Source organism: Colobus angolensis, unplaced genomic scaffold, assembly GCF_000951035.1.
Source record: "Colobus angolensis palliatus isolate OR3802 unplaced genomic scaffold, Cang.pa_1.0 Scaffold230, whole genome shotgun sequence".
NCBI lineage: Eukaryota > Metazoa > Chordata > Mammalia > Primates > Cercopithecidae > Colobus > Colobus angolensis.
The window spans coordinates 2,609,586-2,629,927 of NW_012115489.1; the positions used below are offsets into that span (position 1 = coordinate 2,609,586).

The 20,342-nt window shown below is 40.8% G+C and overlaps 1 protein-coding gene across 1 annotated transcript in view; it reads right to left on the reverse strand.

The window, feature by feature from the left end:
• Positions 1-15,363: 15,363 nt before the first annotated feature.
• Positions 15,364-20,342, reverse strand: part of LOC105513499 (chromosome unknown open reading frame, human C5orf42) — a 154,390-nt gene continuing 149,411 nt past the window's right edge. The window contains exons 50-51 of the mRNA XM_011944376.1: positions 17,409-17,587; positions 15,364-16,907 (exon numbers count right to left, since the gene is read on the reverse strand). Coding sequence (XP_011799766.1) covers positions 16,731-16,907; positions 17,409-17,587 — 356 coding nt within the window. The 3' untranslated portion in view covers positions 15,364-16,730. The remainder of the gene's footprint in view (positions 16,908-17,408; positions 17,588-20,342) is intronic.

Genomic DNA, 20,342 nt, shown 5'->3' on the forward strand with positions numbered 1-20,342 from the left:
TTAACAGGCAAATCAGGGATAACAAATGGCTTAATGAGACCGGAATTACTTTCTTGATCTCTCCAGGTGAGATATTTGGAACTTTGTCTAGGGTTATTACTTTGCCCGATTCCTCGTAAATTTGTTAAGGTCTCTGAAGTGGGCCAACTGGCAGGGCCAATCTTGTTGTTTAATAATTGTTACATCGGCCCCTGTGTCTATTAGTCCCGTAAATAATTTTCCATCTAGCCATAAGGTGAGAGAGGGTTTTTGATTAGTAATGGGCTCTACCCAGTATATGTCTGAGGATCCAAATCCTCCTTCCCCTCTCGAAGGTGATTGTACCTTATTAGCTGTTTTTAACAATGGTAACAGGAGCAACTGTGCTATTCTATTTCCTTGAGGAATGGTGATGATGTTGCTAATGGCCTTGGCCATAATTTTGATTTCTCCTGTGTAATCACTATCAATTATTCCCGGAAAGACTTGTAGGCCTTTTATAGTGGCACTGCCTCTTCCTAGGATTAATCCAAACATGTTTGAGGGTAGGGGTCCATATAACCCAGTACCTAAGGCTTGGGGTCCCATTTCAGGGGTTAATACTGTGTGGGAGGTGGAACAGAGGTCCAATCCTGTGCTTCCTGGGGTTGCTCTGCTAAGTTGTGAAACAGATTGTTGTTGGTTGGTATAAAACTGACCGCCCCATAAGCTTGTTTCGGGGCCTGGGGCCGGCCCCTCAATCCGTTTCCCTGTTGAGGTATTAGGGGATTTCCTTGATTGTCAGTTTTAGATTTACATTCATTGGCCCAATGTTTTCCTCTTTCACACCTAGGGCAGAGGCCTGGAGCTTTTGCCTCTAAGGTCTTAGCTAGGTCTTCCTTACAATCCCTAGCAAAGTGTCCCATTTTTCTGCACTTGAAGCACCCCTTGCTATTCTTATTCTTACTAGCAAGAAAGTCTTTTACGGTTTGTCCACTAAAGGCAGCAGCCATAGCCAAGCCCTGTTGATATGAGAGCCCTATGTCTGAACAGAGGCGGATGTAGCCTGTTAAGTCTGTTTTCTTTCTATAAGGTCTGATTGCTGCCTGACAAGCCGGGTTAGCATTTTCGTAAGCTAGCTGTTTTACATAATCCACCCCTGCCTCGGCATTTCCAAATATTCTGCTGGCCGTGGTTAAAAGTCTATGTACAAAGTCAGCAAAGGGCTCATCAGGCCCCTGTTTGACCCCCATGAGCGAGGCTCCTGGATCCCCCTTAACAGGGAGTTTTCTCCAGGCTTTGGTAGCCGCTGCTTGGATTTGAGAAAACAGTCTGGGATCGTACTGCATCTGAGCATCGCTTTCTGTGTAGTTACCCGAGCCAGTTAGCATATCAAAATCCCAACCATTTCCGGCTTGTTGGTTTCTCTTGGCCATATCTCTACAATTTTCATAAAATTCTGACTTCCAAATCAGATGGTCACCTCCGGAAAGAGCTGCTCTAACTAAGGTATTCCAATCTATGGGAGTGAGCTAATTTTCGGCCACAGATTCGACTATGGCCAGGGTGTACGGGGCAGTAGCTCCGTATTGCGAGACAGCGGTTTTTAGTTTTTTTATTACAGTAAATTCAAACCCATTGTGGTGTCTCCAGGCTCGGCCCTGTGCATCTGTAGTTTCAGTTACTGGAAAAACATCTCGAGGAGAGGAATCCTCCCTATCCCTACTACCAAGCGACCTTCCTTTTGGGACATGCTGTCCGGGTCTCTGAGGGTGAGAGTGTTTCTCTATTCCTTTAGGGTATTGAACGCTCTCACTTCCTGTCCTTAATTTCTGCAATCTAGTGATTAAAGACTGATGTAGCTCTTTGAGCTTTATTTGCTCTTCAAGTTGTGCAATCTTTTCTCTAAGCTCCTCTTTTGGGTCTATTACTGCCATAACTGTGGGGGCAGAAGCCTTATTATAGGGAGGAGGATAAGTAAGAGGTTGTGGCCAGTCAGAATTATGATATTATGCTGCCCCTTCCTCCAAATTATCCCAGTCTACTTCTGAAGGGTTAAGGTTATTTTTACTTTTGTTTTCATTAGTTGTAGGTAAAACTGGGTATTTTTTTGGCTTTTCCTTATTTGATGTTTCTATGTTTGTTATAGAGGGGGCCCCAGCCTCCTCTTCGTCGCTCTGTAGTGATATCAAGTCTATTTCTTTACTAGGTATGGGTTTTTTGAGGTCGGTTTGGGAACTGCCTCTTAATATTTCCTCAGTCTGAGCAACTGCTGCCATTACCTCAGGATCTTTTTCTTTTCTATCTATTATATCCTTGATAAAGTTCCAATAAGAAAAGGCTGTTACCAGAACCTTCTCTGGTCCAAAAGTACTATAATAATCTTGAAAACAGTCTCCCACCCTACGCCATCTCTTTATGTCAATGGTCCCCTCTTGCGGAAACCAAGGGCAGGTATCCTTTACAAAATCAAAAAATCTAAACAAATCATTACTTTTAACCTTTACTCCTCGTGCTTTTAAAGCCTCTTTTAATTGCCCTACATAAATCTGATGCTGGCTTAATTCTTGTCCCATAATAAGGCACTGTTACTCACCTCTGGTTCTGACGCAGCAGGCTCCCGCGGCGTCCGGAGGAGTTTTTCTTCCACTTTTAATTTCGGCCGACTTCAGTGCCTTCTTCCTCATTCTTTCCTCCCTGTCCAGGTCCCTGTTCTAGGCGCCATGTGTCCCAACCTGTAGGACAGTCGAATGGACCCTGAAAGGGGGACTGGGAATGGAGGAGACAAGAAAACACGAGAAATGGAGACAAGACAAATAGCCTGATCAAGTCTCGTTTAATGGTGGCAGTGCAATGCCTTATATAGGCTGGCAGGGGAAGAGGTTGGGCCAGGGCGGTAACGGGGGGCTGGGTTTTCTCAAATTACAATCGCACATGCGCCATTAATTGGTATTTTTCCCGGGCACGGAATTGCGCCTGCGCTGTAGGCTGCATATCTCCCTGGGCGCGAAAAAGGTTGGCGCACGCGGGAAAAGTTTTGGCGCACGCGGGAAAAGTTGTTAATGAAGAACCCGGAAATAAGCCATCTTGTCTCTGATGATACGGAGCTTAAGCAACAGAAGCCGCGGCAATTTCCGGGCCTCACGGCTCCGGACAGGGCAGCCCACAAAAATTAAAAAATTAAAACCGAAAATGGTCCAGCTTATTCCAGCTCACAATTTCAATAATTTTGTCACACGTGGAATATTCAGCATTCCACAGGCAACCCGTATAGCCCCCAAGGACAAGCCATAGTAGAACGTGCCCACTCCACCCTTAAAAATATGCTCAGAAAACAGCCAGAAAAGGGGAAGTATGAGTAAAGACCCTTCAACACTATTGGCACAAGCCTTATTTACCCTTAATTTTCTAAATTTAGATGACAAATTTCAATCAGCAGTAGAAAAACACTTTGCTAAAACCTCTCAAGACATAAAACCTGCAGTTTTATGGAAAGATGTAAACAGTAATGAATGGTGTGGTCCAAATGAATTGTTAATGTGGGAAAGAGGGTATGCTTGTGTCCACACCCCCTCAGGTCCTCTTTGGATTCCAGCATTATGCATTAAACCATACCATGGCATGGCTAGGACCCAACCCGGTATCAGAGATGAAGGAACAGACCCTGCAGGATCTGCAGCCCCAGACGATGAGGCTTCCGTGGATGACACAAGCCCCAGACGTCACCTGGGGGATGCTGAAGAGAACAACTCAGGAGACTGAACAAATTCTGCTCCGGACAGAGACACCATTTACTTCAGATAATTTGTTCCTTGCTATGCTGTCTGTTGTACATTGCAACTCACGTAGGGTATTGATCCTTTCTATGCTCTCCCTTTGTCTGCAACCTGTACCTGCTACATTCTACTGGCTCATATCTTAGACCTGCCTTTCTTTCGCTCTGTCACCTGGGCAGACACCCTCTTCCCAGCCTATAATAACATAACTGCTTAGCTAGGAGGGATAGATTTACACCCAGTGGGGTCCCTCAGTAATGGCACACATTGGACTAAGGTGCCAGATAACACTACATATCACTCCACCATCTTCCCACTGTGTGTAAGTTAAAAAGGTTCTAACACTTACTGTGTATCTGCCCAAACACAATTATGGCCACATCATGGCAAAGAAAATGTCTTAACAGCCTTAGTTGCAGGTAGCCTCAAACCAGGTAATGCAATCAATGCCGCTTTTCCAAACATTCCTTCCTGTGCTAAAGGGCAAAACCGGGAAAGTAATGGATTTCACTTTAGCTGGGAGGTCTGTCATGGGGGACAAGCCCACAGCCTCCAGTTAGGCAATGATAACATCTTAGACTGGAGTCCCCACAGCCATTTGCAGGGCAGCCTTACCGATGTCCTCATCTGTCAAGGCATCAATCACAGTTTCATAGCCATGTCCCATTCGCCTATGATTTGGGTCAATGGGGGGATGGAATATCCCAGACCCCAGGTAAAGTCCATGCCACCCCAAGACACTTTATGGCACCTGGGACATCTTGGCACCTCCCTTGACACCTGGCATGGAGCATATCATAATTCCAGTAACAACTATAGTATAACCGTCATACTGATCAGTTACAATGATCAGGAACTGATTTGCACTACCCATCCATATTTTCTTTATGGGAACCAATATTTCTATTTCACCCAAAACTCCACATTTGTGACCCGGGTGCAGGGACAGGCTTGGTTTGCCTCATGTATCACTAATTACAATATATCTGATCTAAATATTACTAGTGTCATGGTATTAAGGAGACAATCTGAGGCATTCATACCAGTCAATTTGAGATGTGATTGGCAAGGATCCTCTGCCCTTCCCACCTTAGACCATGCCCTGTCCCAGGTCAGACACGAAAGACTCATAGCTACATTTATGGCCTTTATAGTCTCAACCATAGTCATCCTAGCAACTGCTAGCATTGCTGTGGCATCTATTACTGAGTCAGTACAAACAGTTGCCTTTATAGATAATCTGGCCAAAAATGTATCTAATGAACTTCTCTTATAGCAGGGTATAGATAAAAAAATTCTTGCATGTCTGCAAGCCCTTGAGGCTGCTTTGAAATATGTGGGGAGCGACAAGATGCACTGGCATTCCAACAGCAATTAAACTGCAACTGGGAGCATAAGCATATCTGAGTCACTTCTCTACCATGGAATCAATCAATGCACAGTTGGGATGAGGTGAAACAACACCTCTGGGGAATCTTTCATGATAATTTAACAGCAGACGTAAAGCAACTTAAAACTAAAATTTTAGAATCCCTTCACATTGTAGATCTACACACCCAACAAACAGCCATATGGAAGGGTGTGCAAGATCATCTCTCCTGTTTAGATCCCCACCCCTGGGGGTCACTCTCTGACTAGAAAAAAATGTTGCTAATTATACTCATGATTGTCTTATGCTATTTACTAATTCTAGGATACAAAGCCAGAAAAAGAGCAATGACTGCCACTCCTGACAAACATGTTGCTGCATACATCTGCACTCTCCAATCCATAAGACCTGATGCAGAAAACAGAAAAGGCAGAGATGTAGGTGTTCAGTCAGAATGGTGGGGAAAATTATAAAAAAAACACAAACCTTCTTGGAAGGCCAAAAAGTTTTTGCAAAAGCTTCAGTATAGAGTTATGGCTGAAGGCAGCCTAATCCTCTTTGAGCTATAGCAAGGGTAATTAACAGGAATGTACAGTAGTTTATCTAAATAGCTTGTTTACTCATGTGGTTCTAAAACTAACTTTGATCATTTGCAGGTAGGATAGTACTCTGGGGCGGGGGGGGGCGGGTGGCGAGGGGGTGGGATGGAAGGTGACCAGTTTGAAATTAAATAACCTGCTCCTGAATGATCATTGGGTCAAAAATGAAATCAAGATTGAAATTAAAGAATTCTTCGAACTGAATGACATAGTGACAAAACCTATCAAAACCTCTGGATACAGCAAAGGCAGTGCTAAGAGGAAAGTTCATAGCCCTAAAGGCCTACATCAAATTGTCTGAAAGAGCACAGACAATCTAAGGTAACACCTCAAGGAGTTAGAGAAACAAGAATAAACCAAACCCAAACCTAGCAGGAGAAAGGAAATAACCAAGATCAAAGCAGAACTAAGTGAAATTAAAACAAAAAACAATACAAACAATAAATGAAACAAAAACCTGGTTCATTGAAAAGATAAATAAAATTGATAGACCATAAGCAAGATTAACTAAGAAGAGAGAAAATGCAAATAAGTTCAACAAGAAATGAAAAAGGAGATATTACAACTGATACCACAGAAATACAAAAGATCATTCAAGGCTACTATGAACACTTCAATGCACATAAACTAGAAAACCTAGAAGAAATGCATAAATTCCTGGAAAGATACAACCCTCCTACCTTATATCAGGAAGAATTAGATATCCTGAACAGACCAATAATAAGCAGCAAGATTGAAATGGTAATTTAAAAATTATCAACAAAAAAAAGTCCAGGACCAGACAGATTCACAGCAGAATTCTACCAAATATTGAAAGAAGAATTGGCACCAATCCTATTGACACTATTCCACAAAACAGAGAAAGAGGGAACCCTCCTAAGTCATTCTATGAAGCCAGTATTACCCTAATACCAAAACCAAGAAAGGACATCATCAAAAAAGAAAACTACAGACCAATATCCCTGACGAATATAGATGCTAAAATCCTTAACAAAATACTAGCTAATAGAATCCAACAACATATCAAAAAGACAATCCACCTTGATCAAGTGGGTTTCATAATGGGGATGCAAGGGTGGTTTAATATACTCAAGTCAAGAAATGTGATACACCACATATATATAATTAAAAACAAAAATCACATAATCATTTCAACAGATGCAGGAAAAGCTTTTGACAAAATCCAGCATCCCTTTATGATTAAAACTCTCAGCAAAATCGGCATACAAGGGACATACCTCAATGTAATAAAAGACATCTTTGACAAACCCACAGCCAAGATAATACTGAATGGGGAAAAGTGAAAGCATTCTCTCTGAAAACTGGAACAAGGATGCCCACTCTCATGACTCCTCTTCAACATAGTACTGGAAGTGCTAGCCAGAGCAATCAGATAAGAGAAATAAATCAAGGGCATCCACATCAGTAAAGAGGAAGTCAAACTGTCTCTGTTTGCTGATGATATAATTGTTTACCCAGAAAACCTTAATGATTCCTCCAGAAAACTCCTAAAACTAATAAAATAATTCAGCAAAGTTTCTGGATACAAAATTAATGTACACAAATCAGTAGTTCTGCTATACACCAACAGCAATCAAACTGAGAAACAAATCAAGAACTCAACCCCTTTCACAATAGCTGCAAAAAATAAAATACTTAGGAATATACCTAACCCAGGAGATGAAAGACCTCTACAAGGGAAACTGCAAAACAATGCTGAAGGAAATCATAGATGACACAAACAAATGGAAACACATCCCATGCTCAAGGATGGATAGAATAATATTGTAAAGATGACCATACTGCGAAAAGCAATCTACAAATTCAACGCAGTTCCCATCAAAATACCACCATCATTCTTCACAGAATTAGAAAAAAAATTCTAAAATTCATATGGAAACAAAAAAGAGCCCGCATAGCCAAAGCAAGACTAAGCAAAATAAACAAATCTAGAGGTATCACATTACCTGATTTCAAACTATAAGGCCATAGCGATCAAAACAGCATGATACTGGTATTTAAAAAAAGGCACATAGACCAATAGACCAGAATAGAGAAACCAGAAATAAACCCAAATACTTACAGCCAAGTGATCTTTGACAGAGCAAACAAAAACATAATGGGTTTCAACCTTTCAACAAATGGTGCTGGGATAATTGGCTGGTCATATGTAGGAAAATGAAACTGGATCCTCATCTCTAACCTTATACAAAAATCAGCTCAAGATAGATCAAGGACTTAAATATAAGACCTGAAAATATAAAAATTCTAGAAGATAACATTGGAAAACCCCTTCTAGAGATTGGCTTAGGAAAGGATTTCATGACCAAGAACCTAAAAGCAAAAATAGTAAAAACAAAGATAAATCGCTGGGTCTTAATTAAACTGAAGAGCTTTTGCATGGTAAAAGGAACAGTCAGCAGAGTAAACAGATAACCTACAGAGTGGGAGAAAAATCTTCACAATCTATGTGTCTGACAAAGAACTAATATCTAGAATCTACAATGAACTCAAACAAATCAGCAAGAAAAAAGCAAACAATCCCATCAAAAAGTGGGCTAAGGCAATGAATAGACAATTCTCAAAAGAAGATATACATATGGCCAACAAACATATGAAAAAATGCTCAACATCACTAATGATCAGGGAAATGCAAATCAGAACCACAATGTGATCCCACTTTACTCCTGCAAGAATGGCCAAAATAATTTAAAAAATAAAATAAAAAAAAATGGATGTTGGCATAGATGTGGTGAACAGGGAACACTTCTACACTGCTGGTTGGAATATAAACTCATACAGCCACTATGGAAAACAGCATGGAGAAAAAAAGAAAGAAACAAAGAAAGTCATTATATAATGATAAAGGGATCATTTAACCAAAAGGATATAAAAACACGGCCAGGCATGTTCTTTAAGTATTGTTACTTTAAGGCATGTTCTTAAAGTAATCCCAGCACTTTAAGAGGCAGAGATGGAAGAATCACTTGAGGCCAGGAGTTCGAGACCAGCCTGGTCAACATAGCAAGACTCCATCTCATTTTTTAAAAAATTAAAAAGTAAAACAAAACAAAAAAACAATAAATATATGTGCATTTCATCCAATTGCTGCAGAATACACAATCTTCTCAACAGCACATGGAATGTTCTCAAACAACAATAACAAAAAACCCCAAAAACAAAACAAACCCCATGAAAAAGAATGCAAAGTCTACATGACACACGGGACATCATAAAGCAACCAAATATATGGATTTGTTTGTTCCAGAAGGTGAAGAGAAGATCAATGGCATAAAAAACCTTTTACCAAAATAATGACTGAAAACTTTCCAAGTATAGCAAGACATTTAGACATCCAGATAAAGGAAGTTCAGATACCCACAAATAGATAACAACCCAAAAAGTCTTCTGCCTGTCACATTATGGTCAAACTGTCAAAAGTTAAAGGCAGAGAGAAGTGTCTAGTCACATACAAGGGAAGTTTCATCAGAGTAACAGAGGATTTCTCAGCAGAAACTTCACAGGCCAGGAGAGAATGGGATGATATATTCAAAGTGCTGAGAGGAAAATAAAACAAAAACCTGCCAAACAAGAATTCTATACCCAGCCAAGGAAGCTTTCATAAACGAAAGAGAAATAAAGTCTCTCCCACACAAACAAAAATGGAGAGGATTCATTTCAGGAATGAGTCCTCACATCTCAATAATAACCCTAACTGTGAGTGGATTAAATGTCCTATTTAAAAGATAAGACAGTAAAACAACAACAGTAAAAAGACAATGAAGATCATAATGACAAAGCAATTAATTCATCAATAGAATACTGCATTTCTAAATATATATGCACCCAACACTGAAGCACCCAGATATATAAAACAAACGTTACTAGATCCAAAGGAAGAGACAGACTCCAATACACTAGTATTTGGGTACTTTAAAACTTACTCACAGAAGCCCAGGCATGGTGGCTCATGCCTGTAATCTCAACACTTTGGGAGACTGAGGCAGGTGGATCACGAGATCAGCAGTTGAGACCAGCCTGGCCAAGATGGTGAAACCCCATCTCTACTAAAAATACAAAAATTACCCAGGCATGTTGCAGGAAGTCAGGGACCCCGAATGGAAGGACCAGCTGAAGCCACGGTGGAAAAACATAAATTGTGAAGGTTTCATGGATATTTATTAGTTCCCCAAATTAAAACTTTTATAATTTCTTACACCTGTCTTTACTATAATCTCTGAACATAAATTGTGAAGATTTCATGGACACTTATCACTTCCCCAGTGAATATCCTTGTGATTTCCTATGCCTGTCTTTACTTTAATCTCTTAATCCCGTCATGTTTTTCGTAAACTGAGGAGGATGAATGTCACCTCAGGACCCTGTGATTTGGGTCAGAATTTCCAATACTATGTTGAATATGAGCGATGAGAGGGTATCCTTGTCTTATGCCAGTTTTCAAGGGGAATGCTTCCAGCTTTTGCCCATTCCATATGATACTGGTTTGTCATATATGGCTCTTATTATTTAGAGGTATGTTCCTTCAATACCTAGCTTATTGAGAGTTTTTAACATAAAAGGATGTTGAATTTTATCAAAGGCCTTTTCTGTGTCGAGATAATAATGTGGTTTGTCTTTCGTTCTGTTTATGTGAATTACATTTATTGATTTGCATATGTTGAATCAACCTGACATCCTGGGGAGGAAGCCAGCTTGATCATGGTGGATAAGCTTTTTGATGTGCTGCTGGATTTGGTTTGCCAGTATTAGTATTATTGAGAATTTTTGCATCAATGTTCATCAGGGATATTGGCCTGAAGTTTTCTTTTTTTATTGTATCTCTGCCAGGTTTTGGAATTAGGATGATGCTGGCCTTATAAAATGAGGGAGGAGTTGCTCCTTTTCTTTTTTTTTTGAGACGGAGTCTCGCTGTCACCCAGGCTGGAGTGCAGTGGCCAAATCTCAGCTCACTGCAAGCTCCGCCTCCCGGGTTCACGCCATTCTCCTGTCTCAGCCTCCCAAGTAGCTGGGACTACAGGCACCCGCCACCTCGCCCGGGTAGTTTTTTGTATTTTTTAGTAGAGATGGGGTTTCACCGTGTTAGCCAGGATTGTCTCGATCTCCTGACCTCGTGATCCACCCGTCTCGGCCTCCCAAAGTGCTGGGATTACAGGCTTGAGCCACCGCGCCCGGCCAGGAGTTGCTCCTTTTCAATTGCTTGAAATAGTTTCAGTAAAAATGGTACTAGCTCTTCTTTGTACCTCTTTTAAAATTCAGCTGTAAATCCGTCTGGTCCTGGGCTTATTTTGGTTGGTAGGCTATTCATAAATCACTCAATTTCGGAAATTGTTCTTGATCTATTCAGGAATTCAATTTCTTCCTGGTTCAGTCTTGGGAGGGTGTATATTTCCAGGAATTTATCTATTTCTTCAAGATTTTCTAATTTATGTGCATAGAGGTGTTTATAGTATTCTCTATGGTTGTTTGTATTTCTGTGGGGTCAGTGGTGATATCCCCTTTATCATTTCTTATTGTGTCTATTTGGTTCTTCTCTCTTTTCTTATTATTCTAGCTAGCAGTCTATTAATTTTTTTAAAAAACTGGATTAATCTTTGAAGGGTTTTTTCATGTCTCTATTTCCTCCAGTTCTGCTCTGATCTTGGTTATTTCTTGTCTCCTGCTAGCTTTGGGATTTGTCTGCTATTGGTTCTCTAGTTTTTGTTTGTTTTTTGAGATGGAGTCTCGCTCTGTCGCCCAGGCTGGAGTGTAGTGATGCAATCTTGGTTCACTGAAACCTTCATCTCCCAGGTTCAAGCAATTCTCCTGCCTCAGCCTCCCAAGTAGCTGGAATTACAGGCCTGCACCACTATGCCCGGCTAATTTTTGTAATTTTAGTAGAGGCAGGGTTTCACCATGTTAACCAGGCTGGTCTCAAACTCCTGAGCTCAACCACTCCACCACCTCGGCCTCCCAAAGTGCTGGGATCACAGGCATGAGCCACATGCCTGGACTCTAGTTTAGTTGTGATGTTAGGTTGTTGATTTGAGATCTTTCTGTTGTGGGGATTTAGTGCTATAAACTTCCCCGTTAACACTGCTTTAGCTGTGTCCCGGAGATTCTGGTACATTGTCTCTTTGTTCTCATTAGTTTCAAATAACTTCTTGATTTCTGCCTTAATTTCATTTACTCAGGAGTCATTCAGGAACAGGTTGTTCAACTTCTATGTAGTTGTGTGGTTTTGAGTGAGTTTCTTGAGTTCTAACTTGATTGTGCTGTGGTCTGAGCAGTTTGATTTTAGTTCTGTCGCATTTGCTGAGGGGTGTTTAACTTCCAATTATGTGATCAATTTTAGAGTGCCATGTGATGAGAATAATGTATATTCTGTTGTTTTGGAATGGAGAGTTCTGTAAATATCTATCAGGTCCACTTGATCCAGAGCTGAGTTCAGGACTTGAATATCTGTGTTAATTTTCTGTCTTGATGATCTAATATTGTCAGTGGGGTGTTAAAGTGTCCACTATTACTGTGTGGGAATCTAAGTCTCTTTGAAGGTCTCTAAGAACTTGCTTTATGAATTTGAGTGCTCCTATATTGGGTGCATATATATTTAGGATAGTTAGCTTTTGATGAATTGAACCCTTTACCATTATGTAACTGCCTTCTTTTTTTATCTGTTGGTTTAAAGTGTATTTTGTCAGAAACCAGGATTGTGACCACAGCTTTCTTCTGTTTTCCATTTTTCCTCCATCCCTTTATTTTGAGCATATGTGTGTTTCTGGATGTGACATGTGTCTCCTGAAAACAGAATACTGATGGGGCTTGACTCTATCCAGTTTGCCATTTTATGTCTTTTAATTGGGGCTTTAAGCCCATTTACATTTAAGGTTAATATTTTTATGTGTGAATCTGATCCTGTCATCATGATGCTAACTGGTTATTTTGCAGACTTGTTTATGTGGTTCCTTCATAGTGTCACTGGTGTGTATACTTCAGTGTGCCTTGGCAGTGGCTGTTAATGGCTTTTCCTTTCCACATCTAGTACTTCCTTCAGGAGCTCTTGCAAGGCAGGCTTGGTCGAGATGTATTCACTCAGCATTTGCTTGTCTGAAAAGGAGCTTATTTCTCTTTCATTTATGAAGCCGAGTTTGGCCGAATATGAAATTCTGGGTTGGTAACTCATTCTAAGAATGTTGAATATTGGCCCCAAATCTCTTCTGGCTTGTTGGGTTTCCACTAAGAGATGTGCTGTTAGTCTGATGGGCTTACTTTTTTAGGTGACCTGGCCTCTCTGGCTGCCCTTAACACTTCTTTCATTTTGACCTTGGTAAATGTGATGATGGTATGTTTTGGGGGTTTCTTGTAAAGTATCTTACTGGGGTTCTATGTATTTCCTGAATTTGAATGTTGGCCTGTCTTGCTAGGTTGGGGAAGTTCTCCTGGATGATATTCTGAAGTGTGTTTTCCAACTTGGTTCCATTCTCCCCATCTCTTTCAGGTACCCCAATCAGTCACAGGATGTCTTTTTACATAATCTCATATTTCTCAGAGTTTTATTAGTTCCTTTTCACTCTCTTTTCTTTATTCCTGTCTGCCTGTTTTATTTTAGAAAGATAGTCTTCAAGCTGAGATTCTTTTCTCCACTGGGCCTATTCTGTTACTGATACTTGTGACTGCACAGTAAATTTCTTGTGTTGTGTTTTTCAGCTCTATCAGGTCAGTTTTGTTCCTCTCTAAACTGGTTATTCTGGTTATCAGCTCCTGTAGTTTTACCATGGTTCTTAGAGTCTCTGCATTGGGTTCTAACTATGCTCCAGGATAGGCGCGGTGGCTCATGCCTGTAATTCCAGCAGTTTGGGAGGTCTAGGGGGACTGATCACCTGAGGTGAGGAGTTAAGAGACCAGCCTGGTCAACAAGCTGAAACCCCATCTCTACTAAAAATACAGAAAAGTAGCCGGGCATGATGGCACGTGCCTTTAGTCCCAGCTACTCAGGTGGCTGAGGCACAAGAATCGCTTGAACCTGGGAGGAAGAGGTTGTAGTGAGCCAAGAGTGCATCACTGGACTCCAGCCTGGGGGACAAAGTAAGACTCTGTCTAAAAAATAATAATAATAATGATAATACACCATAATTCAGCCGAGTGTGGTGGCTCATGCCTGTAATCCCAGCACTTTGGGAGGCCAAAGCAGGCGGATCACCTGAGGTGAGGAGTTTGAGACCACCCTGGTCAACATTGTGAAACCCCATCTCTACTAAACACACACACACACACACAAATTAGCTGAGCATGGTGGCAGGTGCCTGTAGTCCCAGCTATTCAGGAGACTGAGGCAGAAGAATCACTTAAACCCAGGAGGCGGAGGTTGCAGTGAGCCGAGATTGTGCCATTGCACTCCAGCCTGGGTGACAAGAGTGAAATTCCATCTCTCCATGTGATATTATTACACAGTTATAATAACAAAAACAGCACGGACCTGGCATAAAAACAAATAGACCAATAGAACAGAATAAAGAACCCATCAATAGGTTGGGTGCGGTGGCCCATCCCTCTAATCCAAGCATTCTGGGAGGCCGAGGTGGGAGGATCACTGGAACTCAGGAGTTCCAGAGGAGCCTGGACAACATGAAACACTGTCTCTATGAAAATCACAAAAAATTAGCCAGGCATGGTGGCATGCACCTAGTCCCAGCTACTTGGGTGGTTGAGGTGGGAGGATCGCTTGAGCCTGGGAGGTCAAGGCTGCAGTAAGCCAACATCACACCACTGTACTCCAGCCTGGAGAACAAAGTGAGATCCTGTCACAAAGAAAAAAAAAAAAGAACTATCAATAAATCCATGCATTTACAGTCAGCTCATTTTTGGCAAAGACATTAAGAACATACAATGGGGAAAGGATATCCTCCTCTTCAATAAATGCTGCCAAGAAAACTAGATGTCCATTATAGAAGAATGAAACTACACCTGTATAAATCATATATAAAACCAAAATAGATTGGACTTAAATGTGAGAACTGAAACTATGAAACTGCTTGAAAAAAAATTTGGGAAACATTTCAGGACACTTGTCTAGGCAGAGATTTTTTTCTGAGTAAAACCTCAAAATTTTGCGATGAAAGCAAAAATTGACAAACAGAATTACATCAAGCTGAAAAGCTTCTGCACAGCAAAGAAAACAATCAACAAAGTGAAAAGACAACCTAAAGAATGGGAGAAAATATTTGCCAGCTACCCCTCCAACAAAGCATTAATAACCGCAATATATAAAGAACTTAAACAATTTAGTAACAAAACAGAATCCTACTACGAAATGGACAAAATATTTGAATGGACATTTCTTAAAAATGACATAAAATGGCCAATAGGTATATGAAAAAATGCTCGATACTACTATCATGTGAAAAGTGCAAGTCAATATCATAATGAGGTATCGTTGCACCCCGGTTAAAATGACTACTACAGGAAAGATGGAAAATAAATGCTTGTGGGCATACAGATAAAGGGGAATGCTCATACAGCCTTGGTGGGAATGCAAATTAGTATAGCAGCTATGGAAAACAGTATGGAGGTTCCTCAAATAATTAAAAATAGAACTACCATATGATCCAGCAATCCCATGGCTGGGTATATATCCAAAAGAAAGAAAATCAGTATATCAAAGAGATATCTGCATTCCCACATTTATTGCAGCTCTATTCACAACAGCTAAGATATAAAATTGATATAAGTATCCAACAATGGATAAATAGCTAGAAGAAAAGGTTTGGAATGTTTCTAACACAAATAATGATAAATGTTTGAGGTGATGAATATCCCAATTACCCTGATTTCATTGCTAAACATTGTATGCATGTATTAAAATATCACATGCACCCCATTAAAAATGTACAAGTATCATGTATCAACACCCACAGAATACACAAAAAAGAAACAGAAAACATTGTAAAATATTTTAAATGACAATTAAATGACAATTAATAATAATGTTAGCATATAAAGCTATTTTCTAAAACAATTTAGTAAGGAGAGTGGCACTGTTTTATAGTTCAACAAATCTCTTTAATGTTTAGCTTAATAGAAGGCAGCTATTACCATACCTGCTTCTGCATTCAACTTGCTGCATATGTTGTAAAATCTGGCTTCACACAGGTAGATATTTGGAAAAAAGGGGGTATTTAATTGCTTTTTCAGATAATAGTGTGCTTTGATATTATACCAAACATTGATGAAGTAGTTGAAGGATCCTGGTTCTGAGTCAATTCTCATAAAAATTATCTCTTAAAACTATAACACTGTTGGAGCTCAATACCAAAACATAACCAGGTCTCTGTACCATGGCTCTTACAAATTTAAGATAAGCCTTCTAGAGCCTGGAGTCATATTCCCCTACTTTCCTGCCCAAAGCATCCACGCCTGTTTCTTCCTCCAAGGCTTCAGGCTGCAGGGCAGAAGACAGAAGATCTCCTGGCCTCCATGAAACTTGGCTTATTTAGAAATTCACGGTTGGTAAAATGTAGTTGGTTTTTCTTTTCTTTTCTTTTCACGGCTGGTAAAATGTAGTTGGCTAAACCCTGCATAGGTGTTTTAAAATAGGGTTCATAATTGAGTTCTCAGGTGAGACTGTGATTTTCTTCTCAAAGAAAAGAATTTTTTTCCCTATTAATCTAGATATGGTTGTTTCTCAAAACTCAGAGGGTAATAAAGGAGGAGGCAAGATAGAATGTTTTTATTGAAAGTAGGTTATGCAAACTTGGCTTGAAAGGTACTTATCATTTTTAAAATTATGCCTAATGATGCAGCAAATACAAAAACATATAATACATCAATAGTCAACCTGTTCCCCATGAAGGCAAAGTTATTGAGAAATGTTTATTTTTCCTCTTGAAATGGCTAATCCAGTTAATAATATGATAGCAGATGGAAAATTCACATTGCTTCTTTCATTGCTTCTGTCCCTTAAACCTGTTAATCTTTCAGAATCACATTACTGAGGTGCTGGCCTGTGTATGGAAACAGAATGATATCCAGGTCTTACAGGTCCAGGGCCCAGTGGACAGACAGGCCCTGGTCCTCCACGCTGGCCACCATGTCTTCAATGGCATTCCAGTCCAGCTTGCTGAGGATGCTGCCAGTGCTCTCAGACACGCTGTCCATGCCGCCCACCCCAAAAGGATGCTCTGGCTCTTCCTCTTCAGTTGGAGACAAGTCCTATTGAATTGAAAAGATAGTCAGTTGTGGTCCTAGCCCCTAAAAACAAACAGAAAAACAAAAACAAAAAAACCTGGAATGTGAACTAAGCTTTCAAAAATTCTAGAGTTGTTCATCCATCAGAGGGCTGAAGGAAATGTGCCAGGAAATAGGGCTGTGATTGCCCAGCACATCCAGATGGACAAGAGCTGAACATCATCTCACACAACAAGATGCTGGCACTGGATTCCAAGACAGGGAAGAATGGACGTTGATACTTGTAGTACGATTTTACATTCTTACATTTTGGTCATTTTTTAGTTAAAAAATACAGTCACAGAGAATTCTGAAAGATAAATGCTGGAGTACTAAGCCAAAAGGGAAGATGTTTTGCATCACGATTTCAAACTGACCTAACAACCTTTCAGTATTTCCACATCCCACAAAAAACAAACTAAAAAACAAACAAAAAACCTGAAGAACATAGAGCAATCACTAGACAAAATCTAGAACAATGCTTACTTGTAGAAGGGAACTGTGGCTGTCATGAAGAATCTTACGGATTTCTGAAGGTATCGTCCAGGGACTCACCACAGTCTCCTCTCTCTCATACTCCACACACACCTGCTTGGTTTGAGGTGCAAGTCCAGCACTTCCATGTTTTTTTGTATGCTGTTGACTACGACATGGAGCATTAGAGCCTTTTAAGGGATAAGAACAAAGCATACATTGGGATGGATTGATTGATTGACTCATTTGTTAATTTTGACTTTTATCATCAAAGCAAAGGTAGTCACATTTTAAATAATATTCAAATCATAAGGTCTGGATATGGTTCACTTTGGGGTTCGAACAATTCCTGTCCTGTCAGTGTACGAGATGGAAAATGAATTCCAGCCTTCTTTGGATTTGAAAACTATTAGTAATTAATCTCTAAGACAAGAAAATTTAGGGAGGAGAGGCCACAGATATAACAGAACTGTGGAGAGGTCTTCACATCCAAGTTGGGTGAACTCTGAAACCTGTGCCTTCCCTGTCTTTTATGGAAAGTCTTGTGAAAACTTCTTTTTTTTTTTTTTTTTGAGATGGAGTCTTGCTCTGTCTCCCAGGCAGGAGTGCAGTGGCGCGATCTCAGCTCACTGCAAGCTATGCCTCCCAGGTTCAGGCCATTCTCCTGCCTCAGGCTCCCGAGTAGCTGGGATTACAGGCACCCGCCACCATGTCCGGCTAATTTTTTTGTATTTTTAGTAGAAACGAGGTTTCACCGTGTTAGCCAGGATGGTCTCGATCTGCTGACCTTGTGATCCACCTGCCTCGGCCTCCCAAAGTGCTGGGATTACAGGCGTGAGCCACTGCGCCCGGCCGTGAAAACTTAGAAGCAATGCTTTGGGCATCTTCACCCAGGCTTAATGCTTACAATCTGCCTTTGGGCAAAGGCATCACAGTGAGTGTGGTGACAACACATTATGACCCTCTTTCTTCTTACTGCATGTATCAGTATTTGTTGAAAAGAAACTTTCATTCCAGCTAATGCCCAGAAGCAGCTTAGTAAACCCACAAACCAATAAGGTTTCTCCGCACAAAGTCCTAGAGGAGCCTACCTCACCTAACACAATGTTCCAAAGCCAGCGTCACAGCATGTTCTACCCTTCAAGGTGATTTCAAGACATGGGGCAAGATGGGATTAGATCCCAAACAAGCAGTCATGTGGCTCCCTGAAGCAGGAAGAAGAGGTAGGACAGTGCTGAAGTTTGGACCCTCTTTGTCTTTTGTAACTCTACCAACCTTATGTACTTGAAGCTGAGGATATCTCCAAGAAATAAAGCCCCCAAAATAATCACAGCACACACTTTGGCATTTATATGGGCTAATAAGCACTTTTACATTCAGTCCCTTGAACTTACCAGACATTCATGCCTGGTCTTTGGATTTTCTAACACACTTCTGCTTTCCCTAGCTAACTTCATTTAGTTCCATGGCTTTAAATATCACCTACATGCTGATAACTCTCTAAAACCTGTACCTCCAGTCTCATAAAGCTAACTGCCACTTCTTAAAATCTTTGCTTGGATGTGCAATAAACATCTGAACTTTAACAGGTCCAAAACCACACTGTTAATTTTTACCCCTAAACTGCCCCATCCCAGGAGACACTCAGGTTAAAATCCAGTTGTTTATCTTTCTTTTTTTTTTTGAGACGGAATCTCACTATGTCCCCAGGCTGGAGTGTAGTGGTGCGATTTCAGCTCACTGCAACCTCCGCCTCCCGGATTCAAGTGATTTTCCTGTCTCAGCCTCCCGAGTAGCTGGGATTACAGGCATGCGCCACCATGCCCAGCTAATTTTGGTATTTTTAGTAGAGATGGGGTTTCACCATGTTGGCCAGGCTGGTCTGGAACTCCTGGCCTCAAGTGATCTGCCTGCCTCAGCCTCCCAAACTGCTGGGATTACAGTCGTGAGCCACTGTGCCCTGCCTCATCCTTCTTTCTTATACATGTCACATCCAATCATCAGCAAGTCCTAATTTTGTCTATCTTCAAAATATATCCAAATCAAACCATTTCCCCCATCTCCATTGTTAAAACCCTAGCCCAAGCAATCTATCCTTGTATGCTGTCTTCTTTTTTTCCACATGTTCTAAAACATAAATTATATTATCTCTCTGCTTAATTGCCTAAAATGGAGTCTCACTGGATCTCAAGTAAAATCCAAACTCCTTGCCTTAGCCTACAGTATCTAGCCCATCTCTTCCACCATATCTCTCGTCACTTTTCCATATTGATCTTTTCTGTCATACCAACTTTGTTTCTGTACCAGGGCTCTGAACTTTCTGTTCTGCCTTATCTTTATATAACACTCTTACCAGAACTTTGAACTTCTGCCTGAAACTGTTTTGCCTTATCTTTACCTAACAATCTCCTTTTCATCATTTAAGATCTTCACTTCAACATCACCTTCTCTTTTCCTAATTTTTATTTAATTTTTAATTTGCTTCATACTAAGAGCTGGAGTAAGAGTTTCACCTTCTCAAAGAGACCTTCAACCACCCTTGCTAGAGTAGTTCCAACTAGCCAGCCTCATTCTCCCTTATTGTGCTGCTTTCTGTGTTGTTCATGAATAACAGTGCCTGGTATGTTGTAGGAGCTCAATGGGCAGTTGCTGAGTGAATACTCTTCCTGACAGTTCTATGGAGAAAGCATTATTTTATTTATTTATTTTTTTGAGATGGAGTCTTGCTCTGTCGCCCAGGCTGGAGTGCAGTGGCCAGATCGCAGCTCACTGCAACCTCCGCCTTCTGGGTTCACGCCATTCTCCTGCCTCAGCCTCCCGAGTAGCTGGGACCACAGGCGCCCGCCACCTCGCCCGGCTAATTTTTTGTATTTTTAGTAGAGACGGAGTTTCACTGTGTTAGCCAGGATGGTCTCGATCTCCTGACCTCGTGATCCGCCCGTCTCG